At 45.1% G+C, this 17,597-nt stretch overlaps 1 protein-coding gene across 1 annotated transcript in view; it reads right to left on the reverse strand.

The window, feature by feature from the left end:
• Nucleotides 1-17,597, reverse strand: part of LOC116971601 (rho guanine nucleotide exchange factor 28-like) — a 144,314-nt gene that overhangs the window by 64,823 nt on the left and 61,894 nt on the right. The window contains exon 3 of the mRNA XM_033018835.1: nt 5,693-5,840. Coding sequence (XP_032874726.1) covers nt 5,693-5,840 — 148 coding nt within the window. The remainder of the gene's footprint in view (nt 1-5,692; nt 5,841-17,597) is intronic.

Genomic DNA, 17,597 nt, shown 5'->3' on the forward strand with positions numbered 1-17,597 from the left:
GTACTTATATACGTTACTGAGGGGAACGGGCACATAGGAATTCTAGACTCCCTGTTTAGCCCTTGTACCCTCCTGGTGATAATCCAACTAATCCATCTCCTGCCGACATAGATGCCAGGGATACCAAACGTTTTGCTGATCTTCCACATTTCGCAGAAGCAGCAAGTGACTGCCAGGATTGCCACTTCTGAACCCACCAAGTACACAGAGGGAAGTAAAAGATCTTAGTTTGACATTGCTCAGCCACCTCTCCAAAGCCTCTCCTGACAAAGACTAAGAACATACGTCAGAGCACTTCAACCTCAAACTAACCACCTACACAACGGAACTTCTGCCAGGTTTCCAACATAATGTACTCAGAAATTAGTCTGCTGAACCTGTACCAGGTTAAATCCAGCTCAACATCAGTGCATCTATTCTATTAAATGGGAAAGAACCATCATGGAGAGAGTGATTTACATTATTTGATTGAATTCAGTGTGCTGATTTGCGTTTAAGTGGTTTCTGGTATTTTATTTTGTTTTGCTGTTCAATTAATAAAATATTTAACATTAATTTTAACATTTAACATTTCTGTGTCTCAAGCCCTCGACAATCAGCTTGGATATGAAGTCAATGGGCGGAAATCCGTGGATGGGGGCGGGTTGCAGAGGACACGCCCTCCAATGTTTTGAGAGGTGGGGGACGGTCCCACCCACCCCCCCCCCCCCCCATGTTTTGTAATCAAGGCGTGTGTGTGTGTGTGTGTGTGTGTGTGTGTGTGTGTGTGTGTGTGTGTGTGTGTGTGTGTGTGTGTGTGTGTGTGTGTGTGTGTGTGTGTGTGTGAAGAAATTGTGCCCCCCGTAATTGTGTCCCTCCCATGTTTTGATAGCGATTTCTGCCCCTGAGAGAGCACTTTCCAGATAAGTGATTGATAAACTAGGTACTCCTTGCACACTCCCGACTATGGGTGCTCTCCGTATAGAGTTTGTACATTCTCTCCGTGACCACCTGGGATTTCTCCGAGACCTTCGGTTTCATCCCACCATCCAAAGACCTACAGGTTTGTAAGTTAATTGGCTTGGTATAAGTGTGAATTGTCCTTAGTATGCGTAGAATAATGTTAATGTGCGGGGAATACTGGTCGGTGTGGGCTCAGTGGGCCGAAGGGCCTGTTTCTGCACTGTATCTCTAAACTAAACTAAACTTCTGAAATAAATGGCACAGACTAAATTTGGTATGAGAAATACTGAATTATCAATATCTGCAATACCAAGGTCAAAGTGTTGTATATGAATTCACAAAGTATAAGAAATAAAGTGGATGAGCTTGAGGCTCAGTTAGAAAATGGCAACTATGATGTTGTGGGAATTACAGAGACATGGCTGCAAGAGGGCCAGGGCTGGGAACTGAATATTCAAGGGTATATCTTCAATTGAAAAGACAGACAGGTGTCTCCCCTTACAAGGGGTGACATTGACACAGGAGATGTGGAGTCAGTATGGATAGAACTAAGGAATTGTAAGGGTAAAAAGACCCTAATGGTACTTATCTACAGGCCCCCAAACAGTAGCCTGGACATAAGGTGCAAGTTGAATCAGGATTAAAATTGGCATGTTGTAAAGGTAATGCTAGGTTGTTATGGGAGATTTCAACATGCAGGTAGATGGGAAAAATCAGGTTGGTACTGGACCCCAAGAAAGGGAGTATGTGGAGTGTGTCTGTGATGGATTCTTAGAGCAACCTGTATTGGAGCCCACCAAAAAGAAGGCAATTCTGGATTTAGTATTATGTAATGAGCCGGATTTGATAAAGGAAATTGAGGTTAAGGAGCCATTAGGAGGTAGTGACCATAATATGGCCAAGTTTAATCTACAATTGGAGAGGGAGAATGGTAAATCGGAGGTGTTGGTGTTACGGGTGAAGAAAGGGAACTATGGAGCCATGAGGGAGGAGCTGGCCAAAGTTGACTGGAAAGATACCCTAGCAGGAATGACAGTGGAACAACAATGGCAGGTATTTCTGGGAATAATACAGAAGGTGCAGGATCAGTTCATTCCAAAGAGGAAGAAAGATTCCAAGGGGAGTAAGGGCCGACCGTGGCTGACAAGGGACTTCAGGGACAGTATAAAAATAAAAGACAAGATTAAAGCGAAGAAGTACAACAGAAGTACAAAGATGGGCGGGAAGCAAAAGGATTGGGTAATATTTAAAGAGCAACAAAAGATAACTAAGAAGGCAATACGGGGTGAAAAGATGAGGTACGAAGGTAAGCTAGCCAAGAATATAGAGGAGGATAGTAAAAGCTTCTTTAGGTATGTGATGAGGAAAAAATTAGTTAAGACCAAAGTTGGACCTTTGAAGACTGAAAAAGGTGAATTTATTATGGGGAACAAGGAAATGGCAGAAGAGTGGAACAGGTACTTTGGATCCATCTTCACTAAGGAGGACACAAAAAATCTTCCTGCTATACTAGTGGCCAGAGGATCTGGGGTGACAGAGGAACTGAAGATGGTGTTGGGTAGACTGATGGGATTGAAGGCTGATAAATCCCCAGGGCCTGATGTCTGCATCCCAGGGTACTTAAGGAAGTGGCTCTAGAAATCGTGGATGCATTGGTGATAATTTTCCAATGTTCTATAGACTCAGGATCAGTTCCTGTGGATTGGAGGGTAGCTATTGTTATCAAATTTTTTAAGAAAGGTGGGAGAGAGAAAACAGGGAATTATAGACCAGTTAGCCTGACATCGGTGGTGGGGAAGTCAATTATAAAAGATGAAATGGCGGCAAATTTATATAGCAGTAACAGGATCGGTCCGAGTTAGCATGGATTTACAAAGGGGAAATTATGCTTGACTAATTTTCTGGAACTTTTTTGAGTAACTAGGAAAATGAACAAGGGAGAGCCAGTGGATGTAGTGTACCTGGACTTTTAGAGAGCATTTGATAAGGTCCCACATAGGAGATCAGTGGGCAAAATTAGGGCACATGGTATTGGAGGTAGAGTTCTGACATGGATAGAAAATTGGTTGGGGATGATCAGCCATGATCACATTAAATAGCGGTGCTGGCTCGAAGGGCTGAATGGCCTATTCCTGCACCTATTGTCTATTGCTTTGTCTCGCAAGGGAACAGAATCTAACTACCTATTTACAAGTTATTTTTAAAGTGAGATTATGTGAACACTATTTAAATATACATTAGATAACTAATGTATGGGTGGCTCGGTTGTGCAGCTAACAGGACCTCAATCTCACATCTTCAATGACTCAGATTCATTCCGGATTGGCACGGTGGCGCAGCAGTAGAGTTGCTACCTTACAGCACCAGAGACCCTGGTTCAATCCTGACTGCAGGTGCTGTCTGTACGGAGTTTGTACGTTCTCCCTGTGACCACATGGGTTTTCTCCGGGTGCTCCGGCTTCCTCCCACACAAGTCGTACATGTTTGTTGGTTAATCGGCTTCTGAAAATTGTCCCTGGTGTGTAGGCTTGAACTAGTGTACAGGGATTGCTGGTCGACAGAGGCTTGGTGGGCCAAATGGCCTGTTTCCACGCTGTATCTCTAAACTAAACTAAACTAAACAATCATAGCCTCCGATCCCATCTTTATGGAGTCTGAATGCTCTCACTGTTGCCTAATGGGTTTTCTCCCACATCTCTGTTGTTTGTCATATACATCAATGATCTGGATGATGGTGTGGTAAATTGGATTAGTAAGTATGCAGATGATACTAAGATAGGTGGTGTTGTGGATAATGAAGTAGATTTTCAAAGTCTACAGAGAGATTTAGGCCATTTGTAAGAGTGGGCTGAAAGATGGCAGATGGAGTTTAATGCTGATAAGTGTGAGGTGCCACATCTTGGCAGGACAAATCAAAATAGGACGTACATGGTAAATGGTAGCAAATTGAGGAATGCAGTTGAACAGAGGGATCTAGGAATAACTGTGCATAGTTCCCTGAGGGTGGAATCACATGTAGATAGGGTGGTAAAGAAAGCTTTTGGTGTGCTGGCCTTTATAAATCAGAGCATTGAGTATAGAAGTTGGGATGTAATGTTAAAATTGTACAAGGCATTGGTGAGGCCAATTCTGGAATATGGTGCACAATTCTGGTCGCCAAATTATATGAAAGATGTCAACAAAATAGAGAGAGTACAGAGGAATTTTACTAGAATGTTGCCTGCGTTTCAGCACCTAAGTTACAGAGAAAGGTTGAACAAGTTAGGTTTTTATTCTTTGGAGCACAGAAGGTTAAGGGGGGACTTGATAGAGGTCTTTAAAATTATGAGAGAGATAGACAGAGTTGACGTGGATAAGCTTTTTCCATTGAGAGTAGGGAAGATTCAAACAAGAGGACATGATTTGAGAATTAAGGGACAAAAGTTTAGGGGCAACATGAGGGGGAACTTCTTTACTCAGAGAGTGGTAGCTGTGTGGAATGAGCTTCCAGTGGAAGTGGTGAAGGCAGGTTCGTTTTTATCATTTAATAATAAATTGGATAGGTATATGGACGGGAATGGAATGGAGGGTTATGGTCTGAGTGCAGGTAGATGGGACTAGGTGAGAGTAAGTGTTCGGCACGGACTAGCAGGGCCGAGATGGCCTGTTTCAGTGCTGTAATTGTTATATGGTTATATCTCAAAAATGTGCAGGTTGGTAGGTTAATTGGCCACAGTAAATGAGCCCATCCCGTCAGACAGTTGACACAGAAGCCAGAATGCATGCACCACCAAACTCAGGAGCAGCTTCTTTTTCTCTGTCATCAGGCTTCTAAACGGTTCTTCCATAAACAAGGCTACTGTCCAATTCACCACTACCTCATTTTGGACATTTAAAAAAAAATGTAAATACTGGCTCTGTTCTGCTGTTCTGTTGTTTTGCACAATCCCACAGGCATTGCCACTTTCATTTCACTGTACATCTTGTATGTGTATGTGACAAATAAACTTGACTTGACTTGGACATTGTCTATGGAGCTGATGTGCTACAATGCTGAGAACTATATTCTGTACTCTTTCCCTTTGCTCTACCTATTAAACTTGAGTTTACTTAATAGTATTTATGTTCAGTATTATCTGCTTTGATTAGATAGCATGCAAAACAAAGCTTTTCCTAACCCTACCTCAGACACATGACAATAATATACCTAACCCTAATCTGGAGGGAAAATGGGGTTTAGGAAAGGATTAGTGTGTACTATGGAGAGTGTATACTATAGTGTATTCCATGGAGTGCAGGAGGATGAGGGGTGATCTCATAGAGGTGTTCAAAATCATAAGAGGAATAGATCGGGTAGATGCACAGAGTCTCTTGCCCAGAGTAGGGGAATCGAAGACCAGAGAATATAAGTTCAAGGTGAGGGGGAAAAGTTTTAACAGGAATCCGAGGGGTAACTTTTTCACACAAAGGGTGGAGGGTGTATGGAACAAACTGTCAGAGGAGGTAGTTGAGGCTGGGACTAACTCATCATTTAAGAAACAGTTAGGCAGGTACATGGATATTACAGGTTTGGAGGGATATGGACCAAGCGCAGGCAAGTGGGACTAGTGTAGCTGGGACATGTTGGCCAGTGTGGGCAAGTTTCCACACTGTATCACTCTATGACTGTATGATTCTAAATGGGTGTTTGATGGACTTGGTGGATCACAGGTTTATTTACGGTGTTGTATCTCTCCATAAATAAATTCTCCAATTTACTTTGTGCTCTTACCTGGAATAACTGACTTCAGTGTCCTAGCATCCAGTATCTGTGCCATAGTGACATGCATCTGACGTGACCCCTCATAAATAAAGTACAACTCCACATTTTCTGGTAAGAGACAGGTTTCTTCAAACTCTGCCAACACGGACAGTTGCCCCTGCAAAACACCAATCGAAGAGCATCAAAACATTCCTCCATGGGCATACATGAATTCATGCACAAAACTCATTACATTTGTACTGATTGCAAGGACTTGCACATTTCTTCAATTCTGCAGTTATTTCGCTTGGAGTAACATGCAAGAAGTATCAAACTTATCTCGGATGTTTATTTGGGGAATGAGGAATGCAAAAGGGAATGTGCACATGTGCAATTTATATCCCACATAACGCAAGCCATGCTAGTCTGACAGGTTGTGGTTTAGCAAATATGCCATGTGATCGGAGGACAGCTTGGCTGGACCCCCTATTTGTGAATTCTGTGAAGCAGTATTGTCTTCATCATCGATAGACACAAAATGCTGGAGTTACTCAGCGGGACAGGCAACATCTCTGGAGAGAAGGAATGGGTGACGTTTCGAGTCGAGCCCTTTCTTTATGATTAGAGAGGTGCCAAATTGAACATTTACTCTGCCGGCTGTCTCTGGCCGACAGGTCTCCAGATCACAATGTTATTTGTGCGAAGGAACTGCAGATGCTGGTTTACACCGAAGAAAGACACAAAATGCTGGAGTAACAGCTGGTCAGGCAGAATCTCTGGACAAAAGGAATGGGTGACGTTTCGGGTTGAGACCCTTCATCGGACTCAAACCCAAAACGTCACCATTTCCTTTTCTCCAAAGATGCTGCCTAACCCGCTGAGTTACTCCAGCAGTTTGTGTCCAGTTATGATATTATTTGTCCAGTTTCCACAGTACACAGTTCCACTTCTGAAGGACATCTTTTGATTAAGGTCATATTTGTTGGGGCTCCTGTATTCTGGTAAGTTTGCTCAACACTTGGATGAACATTGCCAAACAGAAAGCCAACGTGATTGACAAAGTCCATGTGGTTATGATACAACAGGAAGCTAGCAAGAGATGGATGAATTGGAATTCCAGAAGTGTATCTTGTGAACATCAATGTTGTACCACAAAAACAGATTTTACTGCAACAAAAAATATTATTCCTCTGGATGTGAAGGTGGCCAATATGAGTCATTGCCTCTGCACTGACCTTAGCATTCACAGTCAGAATTGAGTAATTGGCCCAATGTTTTCTAACTTGTAAAGGCTGCAAAAAAACTGTGCAAGGATGTATTAGACATGCCAAGAGTTTCTCAGGAGTTGCAAACCACAGAGGTTGCCTGTTATGCAGAAAACAGAGCAGTTATCTTGCGTGCGGCTGGAACGATGCGGATCCCACCCTCACCCCTTCTCCAGAACACTGCCAGCTGTTGTTCAATGACTCCTGCACAAGCTTGAAGAGCTTAGAGCAAGGCCACAGTTTCAAAGAGAGACCAGGGACAGTTGTATTTTTTTTTCACTGAAACATAGTCGGCCCTGACTCACCTGACTCCGCTATACAGCCTGAGGGTTTCTCCATCCATCTTAGGGACCATCATAGGAGGCTGAGGGAATTCACCTCTACAGCGATGTCAGTGGTCCACATGACACCTCAAGCCAACGGCAAGGTAGCACTCATTGGTGGCGCAGCGGTAGAGTTGCTGCCTCACAGCGCCACAGACCAGAGTTCGACTGCGGGTGCTGTCTGTACGGAGTTCGCAGGTTCTCCCTGTGACCACGTGGGTTTTCTCAGAATCAAGGAGTAAGGGGGTAGTGGCTGGAACATGTTGCCAGGGTAGGGTGGTGGAAGAGACATTTTTACAATAGTGGCATTTAAAAGAGACTTTTGGATGGACGCATGGATATGCAGAGAATGGAGGGTTGTGGATGATGTACAGTCAGATAAGGGTTGGTCTTGGCATCATGTTCGGCACAGACACTGTGGGCCAACGGGCCTGTTCCTATGCTGTACCATGCTATGTTTTATGTAAAAAATACTGCAACCTAACTGTGAACTGTATTTGGTGTTTTAGAAGTGCAGCGCCGAATCTGCTGAGCCATGCTTTGTTAAGCCAGCTAACAGATGGTACAAAATGAAAATAAGTGGCAATGGAAAATCACTGCAACTTTAAATCTGACAGTAATCCGTTGATGTGCATTTTTTAAACTATAGAGCAAACTGAAAACTGCAAATACTTTCATGAACAGCAACATTTTTTAAAAGTTATTTTTTTTAAATTATATAATCAGCTAGTACCACATTTATTGACTTTTGCGTCATTATTATTTGGAGACTGCCTTATGCCTCACTAAATTCATACCACTTTTGCGTGACCCATGTCTTAGATCTGCATCTATGCTTTGCAATTAATGAATCCAAATAAACCAAAAAAATACTCAAAACAATGGCTTAAAAAACAGGAAGCCATTTAGAAAATAAGCATCCAACGAACAATAACACTTTGGCCCCACGACTAAGGCAGGAAACCTGACTGACACCTTGTTTCCTGGAACTAATTTGGGCACTTTGAACGTTCCTATGGTAATTAACAATTAGCTCCAGACTAGGATGAACAAACTTGGAAGATTTGCAGTCAAGGGGAATTAATACTGCATAAACACTTCATAATATTTAACAAATAACACCTGTTAATAGAAATTAACAGGTGCTACTTGTTAAATGTTGTGAAGTGTTTTTGCTGTTTGAAATGATGCATTTACTGTTCTTCTGTCTCCTGCCTGCTTGTTATCGTCAGTGGTGTAAAAATTACAGCTTTTCTGTTCTTCTCTCATTATGGCATCAACTAATTGACATACTTGTGTTGTAAATGCTATATATAAATGTAAATGTTGTAAACACCAACACCACCCCCACATCCAGCGACGCCTCCTTCCTTGAGGAGCTTAACCACCTTTATGGCTGCTTTGACAGTCTAGAGATGGCCATCAAGACTGTGCTCCCTGCTGATCACCAGCCCCTCACACTCACCCCCTACGACGTGTACGTGGCACTGAGCAGGATTAATGCACGTAAGGCTGCTGGGCGCGTCCTCAGGGCCTGTGTTGCGCAGCTGACAGACGTCTGGACTGACATCTTCAACCTGTCACTTGCCCAAGCTGTTGTCCCCACGTGCCTTAAAACCACCTCCATCGTGCCGGTGCCAAAACACTCCACTGTGGCAAACCTCAGCGACTTCCGCCCAGTTGCACTTACTCCCATCATCACCAAGTGCTTCGAGAGGCTGGTCCTGGCACACCTCAAAGGCTGCCTACCTCCCACACTGGACCCCTATCAGTTCGCCTACCGCAAGAACAGGAGCATGGATGATGCCATCTCAACGGCACTTCACTCCGCCCTCTCCCACCTCGACAACAGAGACACCTCCGTAAGAATGCTGTTCGTCGATTACAGCTCAGCATTCAACACCATTATACCCTCTAAACTGATCACCAAACTCAGCGACCTGGGCATCGATCCCTCCCTCTGCAACTGGATACTGGACATTCTAACTAACAGACCCCAGTCTGTTAGGTCAGACAACCACACCTCTTCAACCCTCACCCTGAACACTGGCGTTCCACAGGGCTGTGTGCTGAGCCCCCTCCTCTACTCCCTCTTCACCTACGACTGCACACCTGTACATGGTACTAACACCATCATCAAATATGCAGATGATACAACGGCGATTGGCCTCATCAGCAACAATGATGAGTCGGCCTATAGGGAGGAGGTCCAGCTCCTAGCAGCATGGCGCGCTGACAACAACCTGGCCCTTAACTCCAAGAAGACCAAGGAGCTCATTGTAGACTTTAGAAGGTCTAGGGGCGGCACGCACACCCCCATCCATATTAACGGGACGGAGGAGGAACGTGTCTCCAGCTTCAGGTTCCTGGGGGTCAACATCTCCGATGACCTCTCTTCATCGTCAATACCACAATGTTATGTAATTTTAGACAATACCTCAACTCTGGTCAAGAAGGCTCACCAGCGTCTCTTCTTCCTGAGGAGACTAAAGAAGGTCCATCTGTCTCCTCAGATTCTGGTGAACTTCTACCGCTGCACCATCGAGAGCATCCTTACCAACTGTATCACAGTATGGTATGGCAACTGCTCTGTCTCTGACCGGATAGCACTGCAGAGGGGGGTGAAAACTTCCCAACGCATCACCGGTTCCTCACTCCCCTCCATTGAGTCTGTCCAAAGCAAGCGTTGTCTGCGAAGGGCGCACAGCATCGTCAAGGACTGCTCTCACCCCAGCCACAGACTGTTTACCCTCCTACCATCCGGGAGGCGCTACAGGTCTCTCCATTGCCGGACCAGCAGGTCCAGGAACAGCTTCTTCCCTGCGGCTGTTACATTACTTAACTCTGCACCTTGGTGATTGCCAGTCACCCCCCCCCACCCCCCCCCCCCCCCCCCCCCCCCCCCAGACACTCCTTCCCCCAGAAAAATTGCACTACTACTACTGTATGTACGTATATATATTTATTGCTCATTATTCTATGTTCGCTCTTCTGGGTGAGATGCTAACTGCATTTCGTTGTCTCTGTACTGTACACTGCACAATGACAATAAAGATTGAATCTGAATCTGAATCTGAGCTACAGTTATTTCCAAAATTCACCCCAAAATTCAGTAAATGTTACAGATAGAATTAAAGGCAGACATGTCCCTACGTAATTGAAAGTAAACATGCAGGTACAGCAGGCAGTGAAGAAAGCTAATGGCATGTTGGCCTTCATAACGAGAGGATTTGAGTACAGAAGTAAAGAGTTGCAGAGGGCACTGGTGAGACCACATCTGGAGTATTGTGTGCAGTTTTGGTCTCCTCATTTGAGGAAGGACATCCTTGCTATTGAGGCAGCGCAGCGTAGGTTCACGAGGTTAATCCCCGGGATGGCGGGACTGTCATATATGGAAAGATTGGAAAGACTGTGCTTGTATTCACTGTATTCACTGGAATTTAGAAGGATGAGAGGGATTCTTATAGAAACATTTACAATTATAAAAGGACTGGACAAGCTGGATGCAGGAAAAATTTTCCCAATGTTGGGCGAGTCCAGAACCAGGGGACCACAGTCTAACAATAAAGGGGAGGCCATTTAAAACTGAGATGCGAAAAAAACGTTTTCACCCAGAGAGTTGTGAATTTGTGGAATTCTCTGCCACAGAAGGCAGTGGACGCCAATTCACTGGATGAATTTAAAAGAGAGTTAGATAGTGCTCAAGGGGCTAGCGGAATCAAGGGGCTGGCACGGGTTACTGATTGTGGTTGATCAGCCATGATCACAATGAATGGCTGTGCTGGCTCGAAGGGCCGAAGGGCCTCCACATGCACCTATTTTCTAAGTAACCTGAAAGCCCCTCATTGCTAATCATTGCAACTCACTCAGATTAATCGGGTTGCTTAATGTTTTTTTCAGCTCTTTAGATATATTCAACTGCAAGAGAAGGTTTTTTTTTCTTGCATGTGGAACAAACAGCGCACAATGTCTAGAGTTTCACAACAGGCTAGGAAAGAAGAAAAAAACAAGCAATCCTGGCTTCCCTGGAATTACTCTGACTACATGGAGCAATTTAAACCGCAAGAAAATATTTCAAACCATATTGGTCCTTTTTAAACAGATGTGAAATATAGTAAGCTGCAATGGCTTCTATGATATCAATATCATTTTGAGCCTTAGGAATAATGCTTCTGTTCAGTAAATAATGGGGGTTGCCATTAAAAGGGTACTTAATTCTTGGTTTTGTGCCTAGAGCCATTGAAAACAAAAAAAAATAAGTCGATAATATAGGACTATGCAGCTTCATTAAGCATCTTGTGACATTTGGTTTTAAGGCGTTTCTAGAACAGGTGAAGCAATGACAAACGATACAATTTAGTTTAATTGGAGTAGTGATAGAACTGTCCAGGGAGGAGGCTCGCAGTTATAATGATTGATTATTTGAAGCTTTGTGCATTGGAGCCAGTGACTATAATGGCCAGACCTGACATGAGAAACGGAGATTGCAAAATGGTTTTGGCAATGTCCGGATTCGGAAAAACAGTGATTGATTATTTCCACTGGTGAGTGAGACAGTAATGATTGTGGCAAAAGCTAATTACCAAAAGATTTCAACTTTTCTTTATTGTAGAGTTGGTTAAGATATGGATTGCCATCTGTTAAAACCCATTGTTGAAGAAAATTTTGTCAGTTCTTAGAAAAATGAAGTCACCTCCAAAAGAAGGGGATATGCAATGAATCCAATTGGCTCATGGAGTGAAGCTCTGGCACAAACCTATTCGGACCCATAAAAACACAATGCTGGAAATACTCAACAGATCAGGCAGCATCCCCGGAGAGATTAATGCAGTTGAACAGAGGGATCTGGGAATAACTGTGCATAGTTCCCTGAAGGTGGAATCTCATGTCGATAGGGTGGTAAAGAAAGCTTTTGGTGTGCTGGCCTTTATAAATCAGAGCATTGAGTATAGAAGTTGGGATGTAATATTAAAATTGTACAAGGCATTGGTGAGGCCAATTCTGGAATATGGTGTACAATTCTGGTCGCCAAATTATAGGAAAGATGTCAACAAAATAGAGAGAGTACAGAGGAGATTTACTACAATGTTGCCTGGGTTTCAGCACCTAAGTTACAGACAAAGGTTGAACAAGTTAGGTCTTTATTCTTTGGAGCGCAGAAGGTTAAGGGGGGACTTGATAGAGGTCTTTAAAATTATGAGATGGATAGACAGAGTTGACGTGGATAAGCTTTTTCCATTGAGGGTAGAGAAGATTCAAACAAGAGGACATGACTTAAGAATTAAGGGACAAAAGTTTAGGGGTAACATGAGGAGGAACTTCTTTACTCAGAGAGTGGTAGCTGTGTGGAATGAGCTTCCAGTGGAAGTGGTGGAGGCAGGTTCGATTTTATCATTTAAAAATAAATTGGATAGGTATATGGACGGGAAAGGAATGGGGGGTTATGGTCTGAGTGCAGGTAGATGGGACTAGGTGAGAGTAAGTGTTCGGCACGGACTAGAAGGGCCGAGATGGCCTGTTTCCATGCTGTAATTGTTATATGGTTATAGAGTAGGTCAATATTTCAGAATGGAGATCATTCATTAGATTTAAGTTAGAAATAAAACAAGTTTAGTTTAGTTTAGAGATACAGAGCAGAAACAGGCCCTTCAGCTCATTCAGTCCGAGCCGACTAGCGATCCACTAACACGACTATCACTAAGAAAATCTAAGTACCCGGAGAAAACCCACGCAGTCGCAGGGAGAACATAGAAATTCCCTACAGACAGCACCAGCAGTCGGAATTGAACACTGGTATCTGGCGCTGTAAGCCCTGTAAGGCAGCAACTCTACCACGACGCCACTGCGCCGCCCAGACCATTCATTAAATTTAAGTTAGAAATTAAACCAGTTCTGTTAATGGTATTCCCGCAATATATTTTCAAAAGGAGTTTCAGTCTTTAGGCCTAGTGACATTGAAGGGACAGCCATATATTTGCAGGTCAACTTGAAGGGAACCTGCACTTGATGTTGTTCAAAACAGGCAACATCCTGGTGAATCTCCTTTGCCATCCCTCCAACACATCCGCATCCTTCCTAAAGTGAATGGGATACAAGGAACTGCAGATGATGGTCTGTACAGAAAAAGACACAAAGTGCTGGAGTAACTGAACGGGTCAGGCAGCATCTCTGGAGAACATGGATGGGTGATGTTTCCGGTCAGGTCCCTTCTTCATTCTGAAGAAAGGTCCTGATATGATACATTACCTACTTATGTTCTCCAGAAATGCTGCCTGACCTGCTGAGTTTTCTTCCAGCACGTTTCTTCCTAAAGTGAATCGGAGTCATTGGAGACTGTATTAAAGCTGGATGTGCAAAGATTGAATTTCTTCAATCAATCTAGCATCAATTCCCATAGCAGAAAGAATAGGCCTCAAGCTCCGTGCGAACGTCTTTAACTTATGGAGCTGGATTGATGCACAAGTATTGGCCATTGCATCTTTTTTCCATGCCTCTCATTGAGTGTTTCACTGTGCTAAAACATCAGTGTTTTCCCTCAGAGTTACTCAATGAAGTTCACATCTTTGTCCACTGCAAAGTGCCCGGCCCTCTACTGAGTTGGTAATGCAGGCCAACAAGTTAGTCAGAGGGTGGTGAATCTGTGGAACTCATTGCCACAGAAGGTTGTGGAGGCCAAGTCAATGGGTATGTTTAAGGCAGAGATATAGATTCTTAATCAGTAAAGGTATCAGAGGTTTATGGGGAGAAGGCAGGAGAATGGGATTGAGAGGAAATGGGGTATCAGAGGTTTATGGGGAGAAGGCAGGAAAGAATGGGGTTGGGCCTTAATGGCCTGTCCCACCAGCATGCGATTGCATGCGTCTAGCGCGACCAAATGTGGTGGCTTGAGGCGTACGGCCTCGCGGGGCCGGTCCCACTTCCAACCGCGGAGACATCTGGAGTTGTGCGGGGCTGGTCCCGACATCATACTCACCAATCAACTGGGCAGGAGGAGGGCCGACTGAATTTGGACGTCGCACGGTGTCGAGCGGTAATCATCATGCAACGGCATGCCGGGCGGTGACGTCATCGCGCCACACCACGCGCTAGGCGTACGCCTGTCGAGGCGCTGCGTACGGCCTCAATGCGGCTGCAGGCCAACAGGCCGTTGTCGCGCGGAATTTTTGGACAGTGTCAGTTTTTCGGAGCCCCGCGCGATGTCGGGACCAGCCCCGCACAACTGCATAAGGCTCCGGCGATCGAAGTGGGACCGGCCCCGCGAGGCCATACGGCTCAAGCCACCACGTTAGGTCGCGCTAGCCGCATGCAGTCACATGCTCGTGGGACAGGCCCTTTAGGGTGTAAAAAACAAATGTTTTCACCTATATCATCAGGCAGCGCTTATTTTCAACAAGTATGTGAAAAATCACAGCTCAGTATTTCCAGCATTCTCGTGTTTTAACTCTGGACTATTTTCTCTGTTGCAGTGAGGTAGGGATTGAGGTTTGCGAAAATTATGAGTAACAAAGAGGTGTCCTAAAACCAGGGAGCATAGATTCAACGTAAGGAATGGGAGGTTTAAAAGCAGATCCAAGTACCGGTAAGTTTTTTTCGCACATAGAATGGTTAAAATCTGAAATGAACTGCCAAGTGTGTGGAGTGGCGGTGGAGGCAGAGATTCTCACAACATTCGAGAAGCCCAGACAAGCACTTGAATCACAAAAGCATCCAAGGTAGAGGACCAAATTCTTGGAAAAAGGATAAATCATTGATTGGTACTCAATCGTCAATGAGAACATAAAGGGAAAAAAGTCCCATTATTGTGCTTTATCACCCAGCAATTCTCTGACCTAGTAATGGTGCCATATTCTCTGAAAGCAACAACAACACCTGGGGTTGTGGAGCTGGGAGAGGTTGAAGGTAAGAGGTGCATCCTTGTTTTGTCCGCATCTTCCAAATCAGAAGAGCTCTTGGGCCAAGGGTAAAATGGGAGTGGAGAAGTCTAATAAGGCAAGAGGATGCAATCATCTTCTGTGACTTCTGCCCTGCACAGACCATATTCAGTAGTGTGTGGGAAGGAACTGCAGATGCTGGTTTAAACCAAAAATCTGGAGTAACTCAGCGGGACAGGCAGCATCTCTGGAGAGAAGGAATGGGTGATGTTTCGGGTCTGAAGAAGGGTCTTGACTCAAAACATCACGAGAGGCTGCTTGTCCCGCTGAATTACTCCAGCTTTTTGTTTCTATCTTCAATAGCAATCTTCAATGTCTCCACAATTGAATACGTGGATTGTGCCTGTTCTCACCCATCAGCTTGAACATCCGGTTGTGTGCCAGCTTGTTCCATGAAAGACAAACATTTGCTGTCATGCAAACTGTTTGGTTACCATGGTTGAAACCCTATATATATAAATATATTTATATGTACATGCAAATTGTGTGGGTGGGAGATTTGCAACAGTAAAAGTTAGTCAGGGTGTGGTGGAGCACATAAATGTTTGGTATGAGTCTTGATTGAGAGATGTTATTGTTCGGCAAATGAGGGGTGTGGTGCATTAAGGAACAACTGAAGTTTGTGATGCAAACTGTGAGATGTGACGTTTGAAGTTCAATTGACGACCAGGTGTGCTAGTTCATGAAACTTCTTAGAGCACTGCATCCTGGTGTTCAAGAAAGAACTGCAGATGCTGGAAAATCAAAGGTAGACAAAAGTGCTGGAGAAACTCAGCGGGTGCGGCAGCATCTATGGAGCGAAGGAAATAGGCAACGTTTCGGGCCAAAACCCTTCTTCAGACTGATGTAGGGGGGAGGGGGGGGGGGGAAAGAAGAAAGGAAGGGGAGAAGCCAGAGGGCTGAGGGAGAGCTGAGAAGGGGAGGAGACAGCAAGGGCTACCGGAAATTGGAGGTCAATGTTCATACTGCTGGGGTGTAAACTGCCCAAGCGGAATATGAGGTGCTGCTCCTCCAATTTCCGGTGGTGCTCACTCTGGCCATGGACGAGGCCCAGGCCAGAACGGTCGGATTCGGAATGGGAGGGGGAGTTGAAGTGCTGAGCCACCGGGAGATCAGGTTGGTTAATGCGGAGGTGTTCAGCGAAACGATTGCCAAACCTACGCTTGGTCGCACCGATGTAGATCAGCTGACATCTAGAGCAGCGGATGCAATAGATGAGGTTGGAGGAGATGCAGGTAAACCTCTGTCGCACCTGGAACGACTGCTTGGGTCCTTGAATGGAGTCGAGGGGGGAGGTAAAGCGACAAGTGTAGCATCTCTTGTGGTTGCAACGGAAAGTGCCCGGGGAGGGGATGGTGCGGGTCGGAAGGGAAGAATTGACCAGGGAGTTACGGAGGGAGCGGTCTTTGCGGAAAGCAGACAGGGGGGGAGTTGGGAAGATGTGGCGAGTGGTGGGGTCACGTGGAGGTGGCAAAAATGACGGAGGACTATTTGTTGTATGTGACGGCTGGTGGGGTGAAAGGCGAGGACTAGGGGGACTCTGTCCTTGTTCCGAGTGGGGGGATGGGGAGAGAGAGCACTGTTGCGGGGTATTGAAGAGACCCTGGTGCGAGCCTCATCTATAGTAGGGGAGGGGAACCCCCGTTCCCTGAAGAATGAGGACATTTCCGATGCACCCTGGTGCTCAGTCCCAGTAATTTAAGCATCACAGGCATCTCTTCCCACCGACTCCAAGTTCACGTTCCCTTCTACCATTGCAGAAACAATTCAACCCGCCTTCACTTAACCTCCTACAGTATAACATCGAGTGCAGCTTAATAAAACCACGACAAACACTCTCACACGCCACGTCATCCTCACTTTTGAAATGCCTGTCAGCACAGTGGTACCACTGCTAGAACTACTGCCTCACGGCGTCGGAGACCTGGGTTCCTTGCTGACCTGTGTGGAGTTTGCAGGTTCTCCCTTTGATCACACGAGTTTCCTTCAAGTGCACCGTTCTCCTCCCACATCCCAAAGACATGAGAGTTTAGTAGGTTAATTAACCTCTATAAATTGTCCCTGGTGTGCAGGGAGTGGATGAGAAACTGAGATACCACCTAACATAGAATGGGCGGCACAGTGACACAGGGTAAGAGCCACAGTGTCACAAAGCTAGAGACATGGGTTCGATTCTGACCTCAAGTGCTGTCTGCGTGGAATTTGCAATGTTCTTCCTGTGACCGCATGGATTTCCTCTGGGTGCTCCGATTTCCTCCCACATCACAAAACGTGTGGGTTTGCAGGTTATTTGGCAACTGGAAATTGCCCCTAGTGTGTAGTGGGATAACTAGTCTGATTAGATTATCGATGGTCGGCATGGACTCAGTGGGCTGATGGGCCTGTTTCCCAGCTGTATCTCTAAACTCTAAACACA

The sequence above is a fragment of the Amblyraja radiata genome, chromosome 3 (assembly GCF_010909765.2).
Source record: "Amblyraja radiata isolate CabotCenter1 chromosome 3, sAmbRad1.1.pri, whole genome shotgun sequence".
Classification (NCBI taxonomy): Eukaryota; Metazoa; Chordata; class Chondrichthyes; order Rajiformes; family Rajidae; genus Amblyraja; species Amblyraja radiata.